Consider the following 21,382-nt stretch of genomic DNA (forward strand, 5'->3'; position numbering starts at 1 on the left):
GCTTTCCGTTCTTTTCTATTTATGGACCGGCGATGAGTAACGCCCTCCCCGCCCCTGCACCTTCTTCTTTGTAAGGAGCGCGGGTCGTTAAGAAGCGTCCGAATCTCACAGCTCTGGGTTAACACGTGCCCGGCCTCCGCCCGGCCGTGTGGATTTGGGGAGGTCATGCAGACCCCCTCCCCGGACATCAGCCTTCTGGTAGGATGGGGGTCACGACTTCCTCTGTGGTGAAATACAATACACGACGTACCTTCGTAGACATTTTAGGTGCACGGTTAAGGGGCGTTAGGCACACTCACGTTCCCGTGCGACCGTCACATCACCGGCCCCAGAACGGGCCATCTTCCCAAACCCAAACTGTCCCCGGCGAACTCCAACCGCCCTCACGCTGCCCTGCTGCCCACCCTCCCTGGACCTGACCCCCTCCGACCTCACGTGAGGGGGACCCCAGGGGCTCAAGTTCGTCCTTGGTCGATAGGGGCGTTGACCGAAGTCACATCTGAAGCACCTGCCCAGGGTCTAGCAAACAGTAAGCGCTCAATTAGTGTTATTCTCTCTTCCCGCTCCCTTCCTTACGTTAACTTGGACTTAAACGTTCCCTTTGCACACGTGTGTGTGTGTGTGTGTGTGCGTGTCTTTCTCTCAGAGCAGCCGTGTAGGCCCCGTTACACGTAGGGGGACGTCCTCCCGGGTGAGGATACGCGTTCCCGCCTCAGGGGCCGGACCCGTGGACGACGGGCCTTCATCGCCTTCTCCTTCCCTGCCCTCCTGACCCCACGTCCCTCCCGGCACGGATCACAGACACCAGAGCAGCTGGGTGCCTGCGGGCCGTCAAAGGCTGTGCCCCCTCCAGGTGTTGGCTCCTTCCCAGACGTTAATGTAGACGCATTAGAAGCCTCCACGTTTCTGGGCGTGCTGGACCTGGCTCTCGTCCCCCGATGACGACCTGCCCTTGCCCTCACTACCCTTCCCGCCCACCCTCCTCCTCTGCCCCACCCGCCCGGCGGCCTCTCTCTGGATTCCCTCGGTGGCCGCGGGTCTGTCACAGCAGCTCGGTACCAGGTGCTCGATTGATGCTCTTTTCTTAGCCGCTGTCACGGGTGGAACAGTGTCCCCCAAAGGTCATGCACACCTGCAGCCTGTGAACGTGACCTTCTCTGGAAACGGGGCCTCTGCAGAGGAGGCCACACTGGTCAGAATGGACCCCGAGTCTGACGACCGCGACCTTCTAGGAGGGAAGTTTGCTCACAGAACAGACACCCCGTGGGCAGTCACCGTGCGGATGCAGGCAGGGGCGGGAGCAGTGCGTCCACAAGCCGTCCACACCGAGCGGTATGCCCGCGAGCCTCCACGGCGGGAGCGGTGCGTCCACGAGCAGTGCCACGACCGGAAGCCAGCCGCGGAGGCGCAAGCCTGGATTCGGACCTCTGGCCTCGGGAGCTTCTGTGCCACCTTGTTACAGCAGCCAGAGCAGCCACGGAAAAGTTGTGCCGACACCCTTCCCTCTGCTGCTTCCTCAAGACCACGGCGTCGCGGTCAAGGGCATTCGGATGGGACAGAGCGAAACCGGCTCCTTCAGGACAGGATTTGTCAGCGGCTTCGACGTGCGGTTGCGGCCAACAGTCCCCGGAGGGGCGAGCCCGTCGGCCACAAAGCCTGCCTGTCCTGGGAGACCTGGTGCCACTTTGAGGGATCGCTCGGACAGAGCGATCGTGGCGGCTGCCGTGTGTCTCGGGTGGTCTCATGCTTAGTTTCCTGGCGTCACTTCACTTAGAGAAGTTTTCTTCCATCTCACGAACGTATCTCTTGGGTGTCGGGCCCCCACACGCTCTCGAGAACTTAGGGGCTGCAGATACTCACGGAACGAGTCACCCCAACGACCACAGCCTTCTGTGAGAAGCGCCACTCCCACGCCACGTGGCCGCGGGCGAAGTACTAGCCTCTGAGTCCCGCGGACCACAAAGATTATGTGCCCAAGCACGCGGCTGGTAGCACCCGGCCTGGTCCGTGGGAGGTGGCCGGTGGCCTTGAGCAATGACTCCCGCCGTGAAGTGCCACAAGCACTCGGGGGCGATTCTGTTCATAAGAGCTGTGTCACACGTGTGAGGTAACGGCCGGGAGAAAGGAAAGAGCCTGCGTCTGGGGCCCTGAATGCCGCACGGAAAGACGCACGTTTCGGAGAACGGTTAAGGCAAAGTGGAGCTTCTGCAGAGACACGGGAATTCCGTCGGCAGTCTCAGAAGCTTCCAGGTCCTTTTCTCCGGAGTGGAAGAAGCCGGGGACCCCACGCAGCGGAACAGCACCGGGCGGGTTCTCCTTGGAGCGTCAGCCACGCCGGAAGAGCAGAGCCGGGACCCACGGGCTCACGCGGCCCCCGTGGCCCCGGCGCGAAGTTCCTGCCTGAGCGCTTGTGCCGGGACCGGGCGGCCCGCGGGCACTGAGCTCCCCGTGCAGGGAGGCACCCCGCTCAGGCTGCGTGACCGCTGTCGGGGTGACGTGGAGGAAATCCAGCATCTCGTGGGTGGTGGGACCGGTTCCTCGGCCCCCTCCCAACGCTGCGGTTCGAGGGCTCTGTGCCGCGGTTACAAGTTTGGGCGCCACGACTCTGAGGTCCGGTGTGTTTTATTTTTTCCAGTAGCGTGAAGGTCGCTAGGGCGGGGCCGTGCAGACGTGCTCCAATCTGGGTTTCCGCTTGCTGGGGCGGGGAGGCCGTGGTACCCGTGCAGCGACACGCTCACAGGGCAGGGGCTGCCGGCCGGCCCCCTGCGGGCCCTGGACCCATCCCGACTTTGCAGAAAGCCGCTGCCGAGACGGGTCCCTCCTTCGGGTGGAGAGGCCGGAGAGGGCTGACGGGCAAGTCGGGACGGGAGCGGGAGCCTCCGAGGAGCAGAGGACACGTGCGGCACGGGTCAGCTGAGTGACCCTTAGCCCGGTGACGCGTTTGCCCTCAGGAGCTGCTGTCACCACCGGGATCCGAAACAGCCCAGGCTTCGCGCGTCGCCATGCTGCTGTGGGGGGGACGGGCTTGCCGCCCTGGGCCTACGCGCCGCTGCGTCCACGTACGTGTCACAGCGCTGGTGGAACCGCCCTCCCGACCGCGTCCTCCGCCGGACGGGAGCCAAGCGGCCCGGCCGGTGCCCGGGGAGGACGCCTGCTCTCGGGTCCTGCTTGCTCTCACTGGCTCCGGCTCTCAGCGGTTCTCAGCGCCTGGGCCTGACTGGGTGTCAGGATCGTGCGGAAGGAGACAGACCAGCCTGGCCTTTCGAATGCATTAGAGGGAGAGAAACTATGATTTGAACACCATTTTCTACCCTCATCAGAGGAGAACACTAGAAGAAGACACATTGAACACCTTATAACAATTTAAATGCTTACTAATTCCATTTCTTCACGTTTCATAAGATACAACCGTACGGGGGTTAACAAAGTAAGGGTCTTGAAAGCATTCAGTCCCTCAAAGGGAATTTTGTATCCTCAAGTTTTGAAAACAGAAGACTGATAATAAAACATTAGAAGACTCATTTAAATTCTGAAAGCAGGTAACACTTGATGAACGCCTCTAAACACGTTTAAACGTGCTTCGTGGGACCCAGGGCATTGCGCACCATCGGCATGTAAGAAAGATCTGGTTTTCAGAAGGAAGTCTTAATTAAACGAGACTCACCTGCCAGAAGTCGGCCACGGTGGCGGGCAGGGGTCCCTGGGTGGCGATGTAGGCAGGGTTCCTGGGGTCATGGTCCATCTGCAGAGACAGGATGACAGTAACAAAGGTTAGCTACCAAGCTAGCAAAAAACCCAGGAAGTAAGGCACCGGCTACGGGGGAGGTGAAGGCGGCCCGTCCCGCGCCCAGTGCCGCATCGACACACGGCGTGTGCGGAGGCGAGAGAAGCAGGCTGGTCTTCCTTGGGTCCCCCGGGACGCCCCAGCGCTTGGCGTTTAGGGGGAGCCCTGCGGCCCGTGCTCGGAGCCCGGGGATGGCGTGGGGATGCCTTCCGTACGCCTGATACGCAGGTAATGGGAGAGCGGCAGAGCCCGAACGAAGACGGCGGATCAGAGAGGCCAGAGGCCAGCGGTCGGCGCACAGCGTGGGGTGTCACCGCCGCAGCGTCTCCGCGGATGCCACCGTGGCAGAGCAGCTCGGCCACGTGTCGCCCGAGCGGCCTCCACCCCGGCCACCTGCCAGCGGGAGCGGCCTGCGCACCCACCGTAGGCCACGCGCAGGGCTCACAGCGTGCCCTCTGTGAGAGCCACGGGTGCGGGGCTGGGAGTGGGGAGGCCCAGGCTCTGGGCGGGCGGGGGGCCCGCGAACAATGCCCCCCACCCCAGGTCCGGCAAGAACTGACGAACAGGCGCACCTTGCCCCCCAGGAAGCGTCGGCTCCTCTCGTGGGGAGCTCGTTTTTGTGGCCCCGAAAGGGCTCCGGCACACCGAGTCGTCCGGGGGGTCTGGAGCACCGCGTGCAGACCCGCCCCGGGACATGCAGCCCAGCCTTCCAGCCGCTCATTTCCGATTCTATTCCTACTGTGCCAGGCAAGGGGCTGAAAACAAACAAACAGCAGAATGCGGTCGTGGGACTTCTGGCCGGCGGATTCGTCCGAGTGCAGCCTGCTGGCCTCAACAGAGGGAGTCTGGCTCAAAGTACCTTAATTACAACATTTAATTCAAAGACTGAGCAACAAAGCCTGGCGCCGGGCTGTTGTGCGGACGGCCCTTTCCCCTTGGGGTCGCGCCCGGCCCCAGAGCACGGGGGCATCAGCGTCGTGTCCCCAAGGACTGCCCTGCCCACCACGCGCTCCAGAAGGAACCTGGGAGACCCCCCCGGAGGCCCGGACGGGCCGTTCGCCTCCAGACGCGCTCAGTGCCTGATTCTTTCCCCTCAGGCACTAGAGTTTACTCTTGTGATGCCAGGGTTTGATCACGGATTTGAAATTCTCTGCAGTCGAAGACAGTTATTAAGCATACGTTTCCCAATACAGCGAGAAAGGAAGTTTCAACCACACGTCGTCTGTGGCAACACGCGAGGACGTCAGCGTGCGGGCCAGAGCCACCTTGAGACACGGCCCTGTGTCTCGGAGAGCAGCCCGCGGGAGGAGCGGTCCCTGGAACCCCGGTCCGGGGAATCCGTGCCTCCAGCCCTTCAGGGATGACGGCCGTCGGCACGAGAGAGCACACGCGCACCGAATAATTACACACGCCGTGGAAGGGGGGGGGGGCGTGAGTCATTCCCACGTGACAACAGTGGGACGCTGGCTGGGGTTGGGGAGCAGGAACGTCTTTCTCTGCCTCCAGTTGAGTGATTCCCAGTCACAGCCGGACCTCGTTTTCAAATTCGCCACGACACGCACAATACAGGTAAATTACGTTACTCTCTCCGCAAGCCCCAATGAAAACGTTTCAGTAGAAAAGCTTAGCAGAAATAAGGAGTTTCGATTTTTTCAAAATATGCACTTGTGGGGGTGACAGCTATTTACAAAAACCCCATCCCTTCCCAGCAAACGATTCTGCAAGAAAAGTAAAACCCACCTCCTTTTCAAACGCGCTTTTTTGCCCACAGCAATTTAGAGAGCGTCTCGTTTAAAAATCGTTACTATGTTCAAACTAGCGGCTTAGCTGCTTTCAAACTGAGAGATCTGTGACGAGGAGTAAAAACCTGAGCAGGGCTTCAGCAGCGTAAATGAGGCATCCTACCGCGGCAGGTCTCCGTGGTCCACCCCGTCGCTCAGGCGCCCGGACGAGGGACGACGTGGCTCGGGCCGCGGAGGCGGTCACGTGGCCGCCACTCGGGAGGCAGTAAATAGCATAATGATCCCAGAGCGGCGACATGTGTCATCAGCGCAACAATGACTCAAAGACAATTACAGTGACTTCATCCCGTGCACATTCTGTCGAACGGAAAATGTTTCTGGGCAGAAGCACGTCGCTCATGTTGTGCGCGTGGCAAATACCAGGCGACAGAAAGCCTGATGGTCGTGGGCGGTCTTTAACTGAGGAACGCAAAGCAAATATTTCACCAAGTGAACAGAAGCTTTATATTTAAGATTTCCAAGGCAGGTTAAGTGTGAGCAGAGGCAATCAAGTAAGTTTCTACTAACACTGCCTTTTCCATCAGGAACTCGGGCCGCGACCCCAACACGTGGACGTGGACGCGGACGCGTCTTCCGCTACCGTTCCCAGCGCGCGAGTGAACGTGGCGCCTGCTGCTTCCTACGGTCTGTGCTGTGTCTCCTCCCCCTCCTCTCTCGTTATCCTCCTTTCCTTTGTCGTGTACTGTTTCCTTGTACGTCTGTGATGTTCACCAACACGAGCTCCGGGACCGTGGAGAGTCAGCTCCCGTCTCTTGGCCGCCGTCCCGGCGTCTGGGACCAGATGTGCTGCACCAGGGCCTCCACGTGCCCGTTCCTTCCGGGATTCCACGTGCGTGCCTGTGTGGGTGTCCTGGCGGCCACCTGAGACTATCAGCGAGAGCCCGTGCGTGTACGCCCCACGCCCCCGGGTGGCCCTCTCCTTCGTGGACCGCCTGACAGAAGCGTCCAATCAAACGTGACTTAACGCCGAGTGACTGCATGTTAAGTGCGGGCCACAGGGTGCCAGGTCCCAAGTCTAATCAACAGCACGATTTTGCTTTTCCTGTCTGTTTTTTTTCCCCAGAGAGAGGAAAACCGTTTGTTTGTGCTGAATCCCTTATCCACGGGGCTGGCTGATTCTTACGAAGACAACAAAGGAGGCGGGGAGCCGGAAGGGTGTATCGCTATGAATTTCTACATGCATAGGTACGACGTACCAGAAAACACACCTCGCCACCTGCCAGAAGCCGCGGAATGGCAGTTTTTAACTAGGTGTGAGTCGTTTTCAAAACTCTAACGTGCATTAAAAACTCAGCAATAATTCCTCCAGTCGTGCCAGCAGAACAGATTGTTAAACCCAAGCATTCAGCCTGTCAAGACCAGGGGCCCACGTCCTGAAGCCTCCAAGAGCACCGGGGAAGAAACCGGCCGTCTGCACGCCGATGCGTCTTTCGGGGGGGGGGGGCGCCAGCCCTGCTCCTGCGCCCACGGGGCCTTGCCTTCACCCTGACCCCACGACCCGGGAGGGGTGCGGGGCCGCGCCTCTACTCTGAGATCTCGGAGAGGACGCACGCGTGTTTTCTTTCTGAATGCCTACCCACCTGCCCCTGCATCTGTTCTGACACGTCGAGCAAACTTCACAGAACGTTTTCTTAGAAACAAGCAGATATCAGACCTGAGTTTTTGAGCCACTTTTCCCGACACTAGGTGTTCATAGGAGAATTTACCGCGAAACGGTAGCTTCGGAAATCGATGTGAGGGAGGCTGACTTGGGAGCTGAAGTTACTTTCATATTTTATTTGTCTGAGTTGAGATTTAAGTAGATTATAGGCTACAACAGGCACACATGGATGTGTGCTCGTGGTTATTTTCTGAGAGCCAGACAGCTGGCTCCCACATTTCGCCGATTTCTTATGACACTCAGGACATCTGACCAGTCCTCCTTTCTTGAGGCGTCCGTGCGTACCTGTATTCGTTCCGTGCGTTCTGAATCAAAGGCTCTTTCTCCCTCGATAAAGAGTGGAATGAAAGAAGTGTAGCTTCAAGTCTGGGGAACTGCAGACCCGTTCCCGTAAAGAAGTTTGGTGCAGTTTCGAGCAAATGGGCGTCACTGCCCCGAGTCAGTCCGCGTCCCAGGCGCGGCCACGCTGCGCTCTCAGGCGGGGCTGGCGGGCGTCCCTCCGCCGTGCTGAGCAGGAAAACAGGGTTCCCGTTGACTTTCCTGACCTCTGATCTCAAGGCGAAGACTGCACGCAATTTACGAGCCGAGGACTTCCCTGGCATCTGACGAGGCCAAGTACAGACGTGACAGATGCAGTTCTGCTCCTTCTCTTCCGCACGGCCAGGGTCTTCGGGGGCTGGGACCGTTAGCTTTGCGTCCAACCGCCGCTCGGAAGCTCATCGTCACCGTCCTCCGGCTACTTCAGGAAGAAGAGGTTCCCTGCTTCTTTCTTAGAGCCCGAGTTAAAAAAGAGAGAGAATTGTGGCACGAGACAAAAGGGAAACATAAACGAGGCCTTAAATCCCTCTCCTCTCGGGCGTCGCCTTCGGACCAGGCCCCCGCCCGGTAGGCCCGGGGAGGCCGGAACGCGGGAGCGCTGCTGCAGGTGTCCAGGGGGCAGCGGGTTCCCGCAACCCGCTTCGGCTTCAAGTACGCACACATCGGGAAGCTGGAACCCGTCGAAGTGGGGGGAGCTGGGCACGCCCCAACTCTGGACTCGCACCGTTCAGACCCGAAAAGAATTGCGTTATTTCTCTTCCTGGCCCCGATGGGGCTCTGGCTTGATTTCGGAATCCGAAACGACACAAAAGCACCGGGCACGGCACAGGGCACTTACTGAGAGAGACCGAATGGCTCCGAATGAGAACCTTCGGGACACGGAGGGAACCGACCCTTGAGGGCCACCTGTGCCGAAGGAACGAGGCTCCTTCCTAAAAATAACTGCAGGAGCTGAGGTCTGGGCTCAGGGGGTGTAGACAGAGCAGCAGACCGGCTCTTAACCCACTTCCTCGCGGCAAGCATGTAACGCACTGCTCCCGCTGTGGGCCGAGAGGGCCGCAGATGGGGTCTGACCGGGGCGTACCGGACTCCCACAACAGGCTTCCTGAGATACATGGAACCAGCAGCCACGAGAACGGTCCACCGTCCACGGCCGCGGCTCGCGATCACATGTTCTCATGTCAAGCCTGCTCCTGGGGGCTGGGAGGGGTTGTCAGGACGAATCCAGGGGCGACCCCGGGGTTTCACGGAGCCGTCCACGCGTCACCGGCGCGCTCTGAGCCGGAGTCCCACGGGCGCTGTGTCTGCCTGAACGCACATCGGATGGCGCTGTGACGTCCTGAAGCTTCCCTGCACAGTTTACGGGGCTGCTGAGGGGGGACCACAACCAGCCTCCCCCACAAAGCCCCGCCGGCTCCCACACTCTCCGCCGTCAACCACGTGCTTTAACACATCCATTCCGTGGACCCTCATTGTACTTTCTTCCCACTTGGAATCGTTCCAACTTCGTTTTGAAAAGCCAGGCTGAGCATCGATTAGTCCGTCCTCGCCCGCCCACCCCCCCCGCCCCGCCGCCACTGCTCCCACAGCGTCTGTGACGGGAGAGGCCCACACCAGGTGTGGGCTTCCAGGGACTCTCCCTGAGCCCGAGAGCCTGCCTGTCGGGGGTCTCCCCAGGGGCTTCTGTGGTCTCAGAGGCAGAGAGCGCGGCCCGCGGAGGCACAGCCCCGCACTCGCTCCCCGTCCTCAGGGGTAGATCTGCCCTGGAAACACCCACGGAGACCAGCCTGCGCCCACACCTGCCCGGCGGCCTCCGTCATTTTATCAAGGGGACGGTGGGTCTCACGTTGTCCATCCCCCCTGAATAAACAGGGAACAAGTGGGTCTGGGGGAGAGGGGCACAACCGACTGTAGATTTTCCTGAAATTCACGCTTCTCGTCAGTAAGCCAGCGGACCCAGGACCGCTCTCTCCCGGCGAGGACCCAGCCCAGGCCGGCTGGTGATGAGTCAGCTGGCTCACCAGTCATCCGGTGGAGACTAAGTGCCTAGTTGGCTAGTAGTCGGAGGAGACTAGCTGACCGGCCGGCTGAGGCCGTATCCGCTCGTGACCGGGGGTGGGGGCGCACGTGGGGAGGTACTCACGATGGGGCTGGCGTTGATGTAGTCCGACCTGCTGTGGCTGTTCTCTGATCTCAGGAGGACCCTGGAGTGGTCGTCTGCAAACAAGCCCAAAGGCATAACGTTAGATGTGCACGCGGGCCTGTGTCTGTAAGGGGCTGTGCGAGGAAACCGTGGCACCGGGTGCCCGTGCAGGTGACGTCCCCTCCTGGGCTCTGCTTAGGCCACTTACCATCACTTCCTTCTCCAGGAGAAGGGTGTGTGGGCACCTGACTCTAGGTTTCACCCAGTAGAAGTTAGATATTTTCGTGTTTTTCTTACACAGATTCAAATCCCAGGATTAGTGTTCCTCTGCAAGATTATAGTTAAGGCCTCCCTTTATTTATTATTATTCTTTAAGTTTTTAAAAGTTTATTTAGTTTGAGAGAGAAAGAGACAGCACAAGTAGGGGAGGGGCAGAGAGAGAGGGAGAGAGACCCAAGCAGGGTCCGTGCTGTCAGCCCAGAGCCCGACGTGGGGCTCGATCCACGAAGCCACGAGATCATGACCTGAGCCGAAATCGGACGCCTAACCGACTGAGCCACCCAGGTGCCCCTATGGGTTTCCCTTTAAGTAGGAGACATATTTGGCCACATATGGGAAACACGTATCAACATGAATATTGAGATATTAGACAACTGTTCTGTATATAAAATTCTGTGATCTGGGAACGGCTAAATCCTGGGATGACAGGAATTTCGTTTTGAAGGGAGAATGGGAGAAAAAGCAAACAGTTACAGAAGGAACAGAGATTTGTGCAAGCGGGGGTCCCCTGACGACACAGCCAAGTGCCTTAAACATGCACAGCAACCTGACTGATTTTGCAGCCAGACATATCAGTGGGGATTAGAGACGTGATTGTCAAAGCTTAGTGTGTTTGATACACGCATCATTCTTTATTTTTTAGATTTTTTTAACATCTACTTATTGTTGAGAGAGCATGAGCCGGGAAGGGGCAGAGAGAGAGAGGGAGACACAGAATCCGAAGCAGGCGCCAGGCTCCGAGCTGTCAGCATAGAGCCCGACGTGGGGCTCGAACTCCCAAACCGCAAGATCGTGACCTGAGCTGAAGTCAGATGCTTAACCCACTGGGCCACCCACGTGCCCCTGAATTACTCTTTTTTAAAAAAGTTTATTTATCTTTGAGAGAGAAAGCACGAGAGGGGGAGGGGCGGAGAGAGAGGGAGAGAGCGGACCACAGGCAGGCCCATGCCGCCAGCACAGAGCCCGACGTGGGGCTGGATCCCACGAACTGGGAGATGATGACCTCAGCCAAAATCAAGAGTCGGACGCTTAACCGACCGCGCCGCCCAGGCGCCCCTGACACGCGAATGATTCCTAATTCTGGTTCCGGAATAACCACCTTCCTGTGTATGGTGACGCCCCTCTTTGCCTGTTTTCAGGAACTTTCAAAGCTGCGCCCTCGGTCGGGTGCGGAGGAGGCGGCGCAGGGAGCGGGGCAAGGCCACTCCCCGGCGGGGAGCCGGCTTGGGGAGGGAGGCCCACGAGGGTCCCTCCTTCCTCCCACCGTCCCCGGGCGCGCGGCCACCTTGTCCGTCCTCTGCGAGGAGCAGCTGAGAACTGCAAGCCGCGGAGAACGGCGGTGTGCTCGACCCCGCCATCTCCGCTCCAGTGAATGGCTTCGGGTGTTGTACACAACCCCGACTTCTTTTCTTGTGAGAAAACAGAGACAACCTGGCCGGAGCCTAGGAAGCCAGGGATTTGGGGGGCGCTGAGTGGTTCACCCCGGTCCTGAATTTCAGCGGCGTCTCCCAGGTCCGGGCTCCCGGCCTTGAAAGCAGCTTGGGCAGTGGGGGAGGGAACGCGCGGGGACTCTGCTTCGGTTTCATGTCTCCAGGACGTTTTACTGAATCTCTTTTAACAACAACTCTGGGGCCTGGGAAACTTGGTGGGTCTACGGGACCGGATGTCATCCCAGCGGTCCTACCGAGGTATCGACGTTGGCTTTTTTGCAGTAGAGACGAGACAGATGAGAAACATCTAGCGTTGCGGACGAGCCCGGACGTTGCATGGTTTGCTTGGAGGCCATCTGCACCCAAAGGTTGCGGAAACGCCGCGAAGGCACGTAGCTGCGGAGACGTCCCCCTGAGGCGTGAAAAATAATACAAAAACCCCACGTGCTCGATGGTTTTGGGGTCCTGCACAGATTTATTCTTGAGAGACTGAAAACTGGCACTGGCAGGAAACTGAGATACAAATCACCAGAAAAGCTGGTGACCTGTGTCATCGTAACACATTGCAGACGCTACCGCGCTGGGAAAACCTGGTGCGTCTGCCTCCACGTTGCTCCATTTCCTTGGCTGCCGTGACCCGGGGCCTGGAAACCCGCACTCAGCCCTGCGCGTGAGCATGCTAGTTGTTGAAGGAACGTCGCGGACGGCCGAGACTCGTACAAACTGTCCGACGGGAACCCCACGTTCCCCTGAGCAGATACGGAAGTACGTATAGAAATAACGTCGCTGTGTCCAAGACTTATAGGACCATGGTGACAGGATTCCTATCTGCAAAGATCGAGTGACCAAGGACAAAGGAGTTTCACGGTCCCTGTCAGACCCCTTCTGGCTCCCGGATGTTTGCGGTCATCGGTCACCTTTGGACTCCAGCCCCTCCTGCCGCCCCTTCTCTCGACACAAAGGAAGCCTGCATTTGTGCCGAGGCAAGATGGTTCTCCGGGATGACGGTCCGCCACCTTGGTCTGCTGGCTTCCCGGGCAGGGTCACTTTCCTGACCCCAACACCTGGCCTCTTGACTTACTGGCCTGTCACACAGCAAGTGGAACAAACTCAGACTTGGTTACAGTGACCCCCAAACCAAGTTCAAAAACCCAGTTTCACTGTGGGGCTCTTCACGGACGCATCAAGCTGGAGACGGCGATGTGTCGTTCAGAAGCAGGCACCTTTTCTGAAGGCTGTACCTAGTCTATTGTTGCAGCCTATGTACAGTTCCGGAATACAGAAGCAGAGCTTCGAGCTGCTTGCGGAGGGTTCCAGAGGGCCTCCCAGGAGCCCCGCCCGATGAGAAATCGTCTCGACACAGCCAAGTTCAGACACTGCCGATAGTGGCAGTGAGGACCCCTCCTGCCTGAGAACCTTTCACAAAGAGCAGGGTCACGGCGAGAGGGAGGGGAGGGGTACAGGGGGCAAGAACTGGACCGTGTATCTCTGGCTTCAGAGGGCGAGCTGTGAGGGTCCCAAACGTGGCCCGGCCGGACAGGCGCGGGCCTGAGGGCTGCTGGGTGCCCTTCACCTCCAAGGGGACAGCGCTGCCCTGTCCTGCGAGCAAGCAGCTCGGTGAACGCACGCCAGCTGAGTCTTCTAGTCAGGAAATGGAGAAGACGCTTCACAGGTTCGGGAGTCTCGGCGAAATACAGACACAATCTAGGAGCCGGGTGCTCTGAAGGACAAGGGGACAAGCTGCTGGGAGCCGCTGAGCCGAAGCCCGGCTGTGAGGCCAGCCCTGCCGTCACGCCGTCTGCGAACCACCGCGTCGGCCGCGTCACTTCCCGCAGGCCACCCTTTCACAGGCACCAGTGAGGTCGGGACAAGGGCTTCAGAAGCTCCCAAGCCCTGCCACCTTACGGTCACGTAACTGAGTTTGCGGTGACACGGCGATTTCAAAGTGAACGGTGAACTTGCTTTGTTTTTCACACTGGGCCGTCTGAACCCCCATGTGGGACATCTGAGCCACCCGGGAAGGACCAGAGCGCCAGACAGGGCGCCGTGGAGGTACGGTCACGCGGCGGGGACGACCCGGGGGGCGTTTCGATTGCTTGGGTGAATGCCAACTCTTTTGTGGTTCACTTTCCCTGTTCATCTTTCTAAAAGGGCCGCTAGGGGAGACGATGAGCTGGCATCAGTTGGGAGTGGCTGCCTCCGCCCTTCGTAAGGGCAACGGCTGAGATTCACTCAAGCTCAGCCAGCAAGTCGGAGGTGAGGCCGGCGGGGCAGGGGGCGGGGCGCTCAGGAGCACACCCTCGTGTCCCCGGCCCACGCCCCGCGGACGGAGTATGGTTCCTCGGGACGGTGTGCGAGCACAGGCTCCCGCCCCGGGAGCAAACACGACACAGCGGTCGCAACCACGGAGCAAAGTTCTACAGCCACCCGGGTGCTTACGCTTCGGCTGAGAAGGGGCCGTGTTCTTTAGGGTTAGAGAGCTCACCCGGAAGCCAGAGAGGGGAAACTCCGTGCCTTCCGCTCTGTCTCTGGCCCTAAGACGCAGCCGTTTTCCCTTCCAAGACCCCCAACGGTAAGTCTTATCAAGGAGGGAAGGAGAAAATCGCCCCGCAGGTGGAAGTCGGGAGGCGTGTGCACACGCTGCTTTTCCCAACTCCTTGTCCCGAGCTTCTCCAACATTCTGTCTCTTCTAAAAGTAGTTCCACAGATGCTACCTTTCTTCTTGTGCCCTACATAGAACAGGGGCTACACCCCCATTGTAGATGGAAGAAGCCAAGGCCCAGGAAGGTGCGATGTTTGCCTTGGCAAAGGCCACACGGCCAGCGGCTAAGAGCCCAGGGCTTGAGTCCCGGCCCTGCCACCTGCTAGCCCGGTGACATTTGGGTAAATTACTCAGTGTTTTAAAGGCCAGATCTGTCATCCAAAACGTGGGCTGGCGCTCTTCCAGGGTCGTCGTGATGAACGCACACGTGAAGCACTGGCTGGAGCGCCTCGTGCACGGCAAGGGGCGGAGGCGCAAGTCCAAGGCCACAGGCGGACGGACGGACACAGACCTAACTGATGAAAGGTCAGTTAACTCGGCAAGAGTTATTTACGGTGCACCGTGTTGTCAGTGAATACAAAAGGATTTCCACGGACGCCGGAAGGAACAAGTTCTAGAAGGTCTTCTTGATTGCTGGCAGGGCAAAGAGCACTTGAAGGCAGCCCGGGGCACTTCGGGAGGGCTGCGGCCGAGCCATCAGCTAGCACGTGCCGTCATCCGAACACGTCCCCGTGAACCCGTCGAAGGAAGGTGCGCAGAGGCTTCCTGTGCCTCTAACCCGCCCTGCGACACTGAAGATAGTGTTTTCCGAGGCGCCTTGGTTACGTCATTCACGCCAAGTGAACCGATGCGTGTGAGTCAATAATCTTCCCGCGAGGAGCGGATGAATTCCCTGATGTCGAGTGTCTCCAGCTCAGGCGCGTGGGTGTGGGGGGGGTCACTGGTGCACACTGGCCTCGCACAAGGGAATTTTCGTCACCCAAGCAGTCGGCCAGCGTCCTCGTGGGGCCTTCCGGCGGCGTCTTGCTGTTACGCCGTTTCCTTTACTTTGACGGCGTGGCCAGTGGGGACGCGGGGCGTGTGCGGTGACCCGCCAGCGTTCTGTGCTGGAGGGTCGGGGCTCTGAGACCGGAGTGGAGACCGGTGCGCCCGGAGAAGCGACGGCATCAGCAACCACCGGCATCTTCTCCGGTTTCGTGGGTCCACAGAGGGTTTAGTGCACGCGGCCCGGAGCTCTCCGCTGCTCTCCAGCTGTCAAAGCTGGTCTGACGACTGTCGCCAATCACACCCGGTAACGTCTTTCTGTTAGGACTTGTCATAGTTGAGCGAGGCAATAAAGTTCTGTATTCTGTTTGTTTCGAGACTGCCTGGCGTGTTTCTTTGCAGATCTAGGAACCGGATGACCACAGCGTGATCGTGAAACACGCTTGCTCTGGAGTGGTAAGTCGTCTCTAGAGAGGTTGGCTCAAGCTTCTGTCCGGGGCTTCCCTTCCTCAGTAAGTAGGCAGGTCTCCTGCTCTTAGTTGAGCTTGCTGAAAACTCTTAGTTCAACCTATAAAGACCACCGAACATCCCAGATGAAAAAGCTCCACCCAGAGGCTCCTTGGATGAGCACACGGCGCGTCTGGGTGGCCCGGGTGGGGAGGTCCCAGATTCACAGCAGCCTCCCACGCCCGGAGGTGGTGACAGAACGAGACCGGTCCGGTGCCCCGGCCGTCACGCGCCACAGAGGCTCACGTCGACTTCCCGTCCCCGACTCAGAAGCAGGTCTCGAGTCACACGGCGGCCGGCAGTCCCTGGTCACGGGGGCTGGTCTCCTTTCTAGTTGCTTCAATAGTTTCACCAGCCTCTCTGCCGATGTCTCAACAAGAAATCCCAATAGGACTGCCAGCCTGCCCTGTGTGTGAATGACAGCGCAGTGCGTCACAAAGGCCCGGACCACAGCGGGACACCCACCCCGGAGGCAGTTCCAGATGCGTGTGGGCCTCCCCCACCGCTGTGCGCCTGCGCGGGAAAGGCGCGCTCTGGGCACCGATGCTGGTGTTGCCGAGGTCTGCGTCCTGGCATTGCCCACCCAGCCCCCCAGGGCTCTGGAGGCACGTGGGGCCAAAAGCTGACCTGAGAAACGCTTGTCTCCACAACACAAGATAGGTCGGCATCCCGAACCCCCGGTACCACAGACGCGCCCCAGGTGGAGATGTCTGGTGTCCTTGTGGGAAGGGGGACTTGGGACACAGAGGCAGACGCAGAAAGGTGATGACATGTGGGCAGCGAGGGCACAGACAGCCGGCTGCGGCCCGCAGAGAGCCTGGACGGAGCCAGCCCTGCCCACGCCCGGGGCTCCGACATCTCACCTCCGGGACTGAGAATTAACTCCTGCCGCTTGGCTGCTGTCCTGGACGCCACACCCAGAGGCGGGGCTCTGTCCTGCTCTGGCTCGCTCACGGTCCCCAGGCACGCGCACCTCCTCCGTGGCAATCACACACGCTCAGCACAGATCAGGTTGTGTTCTTACGAGAACACAGCTGCCCCAGAGAACAATGGGGAGACTGGAGACCGGCTGTCTTTTCAAGTCTTCCAGTAACAGTCGCAACATCTGAAGGGCACCCAGGCAGACACAGTGACCCCAGGGGCCCTCTGTAGTGCTGAGACAACATTACTATCCCAGGCCTTGCCAGTAGGATGCTTCTGGAAAAGTGAAGAGAGCTCGGCAGGGTACACGTTCACGCAGGTAACCGAAATTTAGAGCAAACGCGGGCGGGGAGGAACACCCAAATGGCCCCGGAACAAACACTTTCCAGGGAGAAGGGGTGTGACCCTGGGGAAGGGGGGCAGGGGGCAGACTCGGAGCGGCTTCTGGCTTCCTCGGTCCCTGCGACCAGGCCTGAGCGGCCACGCCCCGCACCCAACGGCCCAGCTCTGCGGGGAGGGTGAGCTGCTGGCGAGCAGGCGGCCGTCGCAGAGGGACCACGAGACCATGTCCCGGTGAACGACAGACACCCGGGGAGCGCCCCCTGGGGAGACGCGGTGCCTCCCGCATCCCAAGGGACGCACCCGCGCGCTCGGCCAGTGTCCAGCAGATAACCCTACCTCGGGCGCAGAGGAGTTCCCCAAATCCGCTGTGCCTGAGACCCCGGGGCGGCCCGTCCGGTGGGGCGACGCCGGCGTCTGGGCCAAGAGGCTCGTGGTGCAGACGGTGCCACGTCTTCGTCCCCATCAGAGACCCACACGGAAGCCGGTCCCACGGTCCCTGCAACAGCGGTGGAGCCGACCCACAGGGCGCAGGCGCGGACGGGGTTGGGTCCCCTGTGGCCGCTGTAAGAAGGGCCACCCTCGGTGGCTGCGGGCACCACCCACGAATCACAGCCTCGAGTCTCCGTCCTCACCGAGGTGCCCGCACGTGGGTTCTGAGGGTCCAGGCACAGCGCGCCGCCCTGCCTTCGCCGGCTGTTCCCCACTCGCGACCCCTCCACACGCATGTCGGAGCCCCTCCCGCTTCCCGGCTCTGCACCCCGCCACACCTCCCGGCGGTCCCCTCGCGCCCCTACCCCGCGCCCCTCCTCCACGCACCCCACCCCACCCCTCACCGCCCTCCCCCATGCCCCCACCCTCCTCCTCCATGCATCCTCCCACCCCCCACTCCTCCCTCTTCCCCACGCCCCCCGCCCTCCACCACACACCCCTGCACCCCCCCCCCCCGCTCCTCCCACTGCCCTCTTCTACGTGCCCCCCACCCCTCACCGGCCTCCCCCACGCTCCTACCCCCTCCTCCCTCCTGTACGCACCCCACCCCACCCCACCGCCCTCCCCCACGCCCCCACCTCGCGCCCCTCCTCCACGCACCCCACCCCACCCCTCACCGCCCTCCCCCATGCCCCCACCCTGCACCCCCTCCTCTACACACCCCACCCCACCCCTCACCGCCCTCCCCCATGCCCCCACCCTGCACCCCCTCCTCTACACACCCCACCCCACCCCTCACCGCCCTCCCCCATGCCCCCACCCTGCACCCCCTCCTCTACACACCCCACCCCACCCCTCACCGCCCTCCCCCACGTCCCCACCCCCTCCTCCCTCCTCTATGCACCCCACCCCACCCTCCCCCACGCCCTCACCCCCCTCCTCCATGCACCCCCGCACCCCCCACTGCTCCCTCTTCCCCACCCCCCCCCCGCCCTCCACCACACACCCTTGCACCCCCCGCTCCTCCCACTGCCCTCTTCTACGTGTCCTCCCCTCCCCTACGTGCCCTCCCCTCCCCACCCCTCACTGCCCTCCCCCACGCGCCCCGCACCGCCCGCCCCACGCGTGCCGCCCATTTCCTTCCAACCCCCATACCCCCTCCGCCCCCACGGCTCCCTCTTCTCTCCCCCTCGCACCCCCTCTTCCCTCCCCCACACGCCCCCTACTCCTCTTCCCCCTGCACCACCCTCCTCCACTCGCCCCTGCCCCGCAGTTCTAGGGAACCGCCCTACGTCAACACAGCTGATCAGCAAACCTTCCTTCCATCTGCCACGTAAATCCCATCACGTGAGGTGACATAGTCACAGGTGCGGAGGGTTGGGACGTGAGCATCTTCGGGCCATTACTCTGCTGCCACACTCAGCAAAGTGACAGATGTAATCCTTTGGAGACTTGGCTTCTCTCGAGAGAAAACGGGCTCTGCGACCCCAGGTTCCCGCCACGGGTTAGGGACCCTGCGTCCGGGTGGGCGGTTCTCGCCAGGTTCCCCCCAGGGGTTAGGGACGCTGCGGCCACGTGGGTGGGCGGTTCTCTCCGGGTTTCCGCTGCAGGTTAGGGGGTGCTGCGGTCACGTGGGTTGGCGGTTCTCTCCAGGTTCCCACCGCAGGTTAGGGATGCTGTGGTCACGTGGGTTGGCGGCTCTCTCCAGGTTCCCACCACGGGTTAGGGGCCCTGCGGCCGGGTGGGTGGGTGGCCCTCTCCTGACCCAGTGCAGAAGAAGGCGGCTGAGGTCAGCCTCCCTGCCGAGGGAGGGCCGAAGTCAACTGAAGTCAACTGAAGTGTTTCGGAAACCTCGCTGGTGGAACAGGGCCTCTAGGCAAGTGGGAATTCAGGGGTCACCGGGGGGCGGAGGGAGGACGGTTAGGAAGGGAGGTGCACCTGTACATCGCAACTTCCCGCTAAAACCCGCCTCCTGGAAGCCCACACCAGTACCAAGGCTTGCTTCTCGCCCGAACTGAATTTTAATAAGGGAAAAATGTCTACATTGGTGTTAACCTCCAGGGAAAAGTGGCCAGATGATCTTAAAGTGTTTATTTGCCAAGAAAGAAAACACCTGTTGGACACTGAATGCGCAACCAGAGGAGAGAACTTTGTTCCGGAGACTCTAGAAGGGAACCCAGCCAAAGAGACACAGGACACCCTAAGCATTGGAGCCCAGAGGGCACAGGTGCATGTATCCCAAGTGAGAAGGGAGAAACAGCAGCTACAGAAGAGGGGCTTCAAAATTCAGGAGGCCACGCGCGGAGGAGAGGGGACGTAAACCAAGGATGGGGACAAGCGAGGACGCAAACCTCACGGGACACACGTCCGGGAGGCTGACGTCCTGTGGGCTGAGGGAGTACGCACGGGGGCAGAGGAGTCTGACAGCCGCATCTGTTCAGACCAGAAGAGTCTGATAGTCGCATCTTTTTATCGGGATGAGACAGACCTGTCTGGTGCAGATGAAACCACGTAACCAGGTAATTTAGAGGAAATGCACTCAATCACGACTCTGCCTCGACCACCTCTGTCAAAGAGAACACTTTTTCAGACCAGGAAGGGCAGAGAAGAGACACTTAGGGGGTGGACAGACGGTGGGCTGAGTGGACAGAGTGGTGGGGTGCCCACTCGCTGTCGGGGTCCCGGGCGCCGGCCAGGTGAGCAAGGGCAGGGTGTTGCCAGTGTTCCGGGTGAGGCCACAGGAGCATGCCGCTCCCGTTCACGGAAGCCGCGCGGGGACGCGGACCCGCACCGCCACTCTGGATCTCGCGGCGGCCCTGGGCCTCTGCGCCCTGATCGCGTGACCAGAACGGGGCGAAACGGCAGGTCTGCAGACCAGCAGGCGAGTTTCCCGCCGACCCAGCAGGATGGGCAGGCTGCGAACTGCGTACTCCGTGAGGCTCTGGAACGGGAATGTGGTCAGTGGGAGAGTAGCTTCATTAGGGACAAGTCACGTCAGAGAACAAAGGGGGTTGTTTTAAAGTTAAAAAGAGCCGGAGACGTCAAACCCCAAGTGCAGGGGTGACCCTTAACGAAGGTTCATGGTAAACAAACATGGATGGGAATTAGACGGCGCTGGGGTGTTACTGTTGGTTTTCTTAGTTGTGACAGTGCAGTTGTCGTAAGTGGGAGAATGTCCCCCGCTTAGGAGGCACCGGGGAAAGCAGTTAAGTAGACGTCCTGATGGCTGAGACTCACTTCGAAATAGTTCAGCCAAAAAATAAGTAAAGCGCACACACACGCTGGGCAAATCGGCGGAGTACTGACCGGCAGGTGTTGAGCGTGGGTGTGGGATGCCACCACCAAGTTGTCATTTCAGCCCGAGTGTTTCCAGACTCTTGCGGTAAATCGTGTGCGGGAAAATCACGCCAGGCTGGTCACATTTCGTCTTCGCGAGGGGCTCCCGGGCGGGCCTGCGCGGGAGCCCCTCCGGTGGGATCTCACTGCTGGCCCGTCCTCCCCAGGGTCGGGAGGGCGGCCTGAGCCTAACCGCTTGACCTTAAGGGCTGACTCTTCTACGGGCGACGGGGAAGACAGAACCCGAGTCTGTCAGGGTGAACAGAGATACGGCATCTGTGGCATCTGCCCCCGGGGTCTGGCACGAGAATGCTCGACAAGCATCTGGATGTGACCGGGCCGAGAGGACGCCCTCCCGACCCGGGCCGGGCAGCAGGGCTGTTGGCCAAGCCTCAGCTGACGAACAGCCACCGATGTCCCCGCACGGGTCTGTGCCCACGTGCAGGAGGCTTGGGGGAACAGGGCCCCGCAACGACCCTGTCGGATGTATTTCTCTGGAAAACTTGAAGACGCAGAAGTCCCGTTCATAACAGGTACAGGTGGCTTGGCGACAGACGGAGGCGCTACATTGAACCAGGAATCCAGATCTTCATGACTTCGAATGAGGACGGATGTGAAGCACCTCTCAGGCACCTGTGTGAGGGCGTGGGGACCGGGATCCCGGGGGACAGAAGGGGCCCCTGGACTTGAGCTGATGGCGACCCCAAGACGAGCGGACCTCGTGGCTTATGACGGGCCTGCCGCACAGTGAATGTGAGATTGTGGCAGACGGCGGCGTGCCCAGGGCGGGGAGGGGTGCGCCCACGCCCTCTGAAGGGCCACCGGATCGCTCTGGCCAAAGAGACCGGAGCCCGTCTGGAGGGGTCAGGCCCAGCGGCCGGCGGCCTCAGGGCCCCCACGGCGTC

General features: G+C 60.5%; 1 protein-coding gene across 5 annotated transcripts in view; it reads right to left on the bottom strand.

Annotated features, from left to right (window-relative positions):
* PTPRN2 (protein tyrosine phosphatase receptor type N2) overlaps nucleotides 1–21,382 on the bottom strand; it is an 805,581-nt gene that overhangs the window by 31,990 nt on the left and 752,209 nt on the right. For all 5 annotated transcript variants that reach the window (XM_043590047.1, XM_043590044.1, XM_043590046.1 and 2 more), the window contains 2 exons: nucleotides 9,708–9,781; nucleotides 3,665–3,742 (listed from right to left, as the gene is read on the bottom strand). In XM_043590047.1, coding sequence (XP_043445982.1) covers nucleotides 3,665–3,742; nucleotides 9,708–9,781 — 152 coding nt within the window. The remainder of the gene's footprint in view (nucleotides 1–3,664; nucleotides 3,743–9,707; nucleotides 9,782–21,382) is intronic.

Source organism: Prionailurus bengalensis, chromosome A2 (genome assembly GCF_016509475.1).
Source record: "Prionailurus bengalensis isolate Pbe53 chromosome A2, Fcat_Pben_1.1_paternal_pri, whole genome shotgun sequence".
NCBI lineage: Eukaryota > Metazoa > Chordata > Mammalia > Carnivora > Felidae > Prionailurus > Prionailurus bengalensis.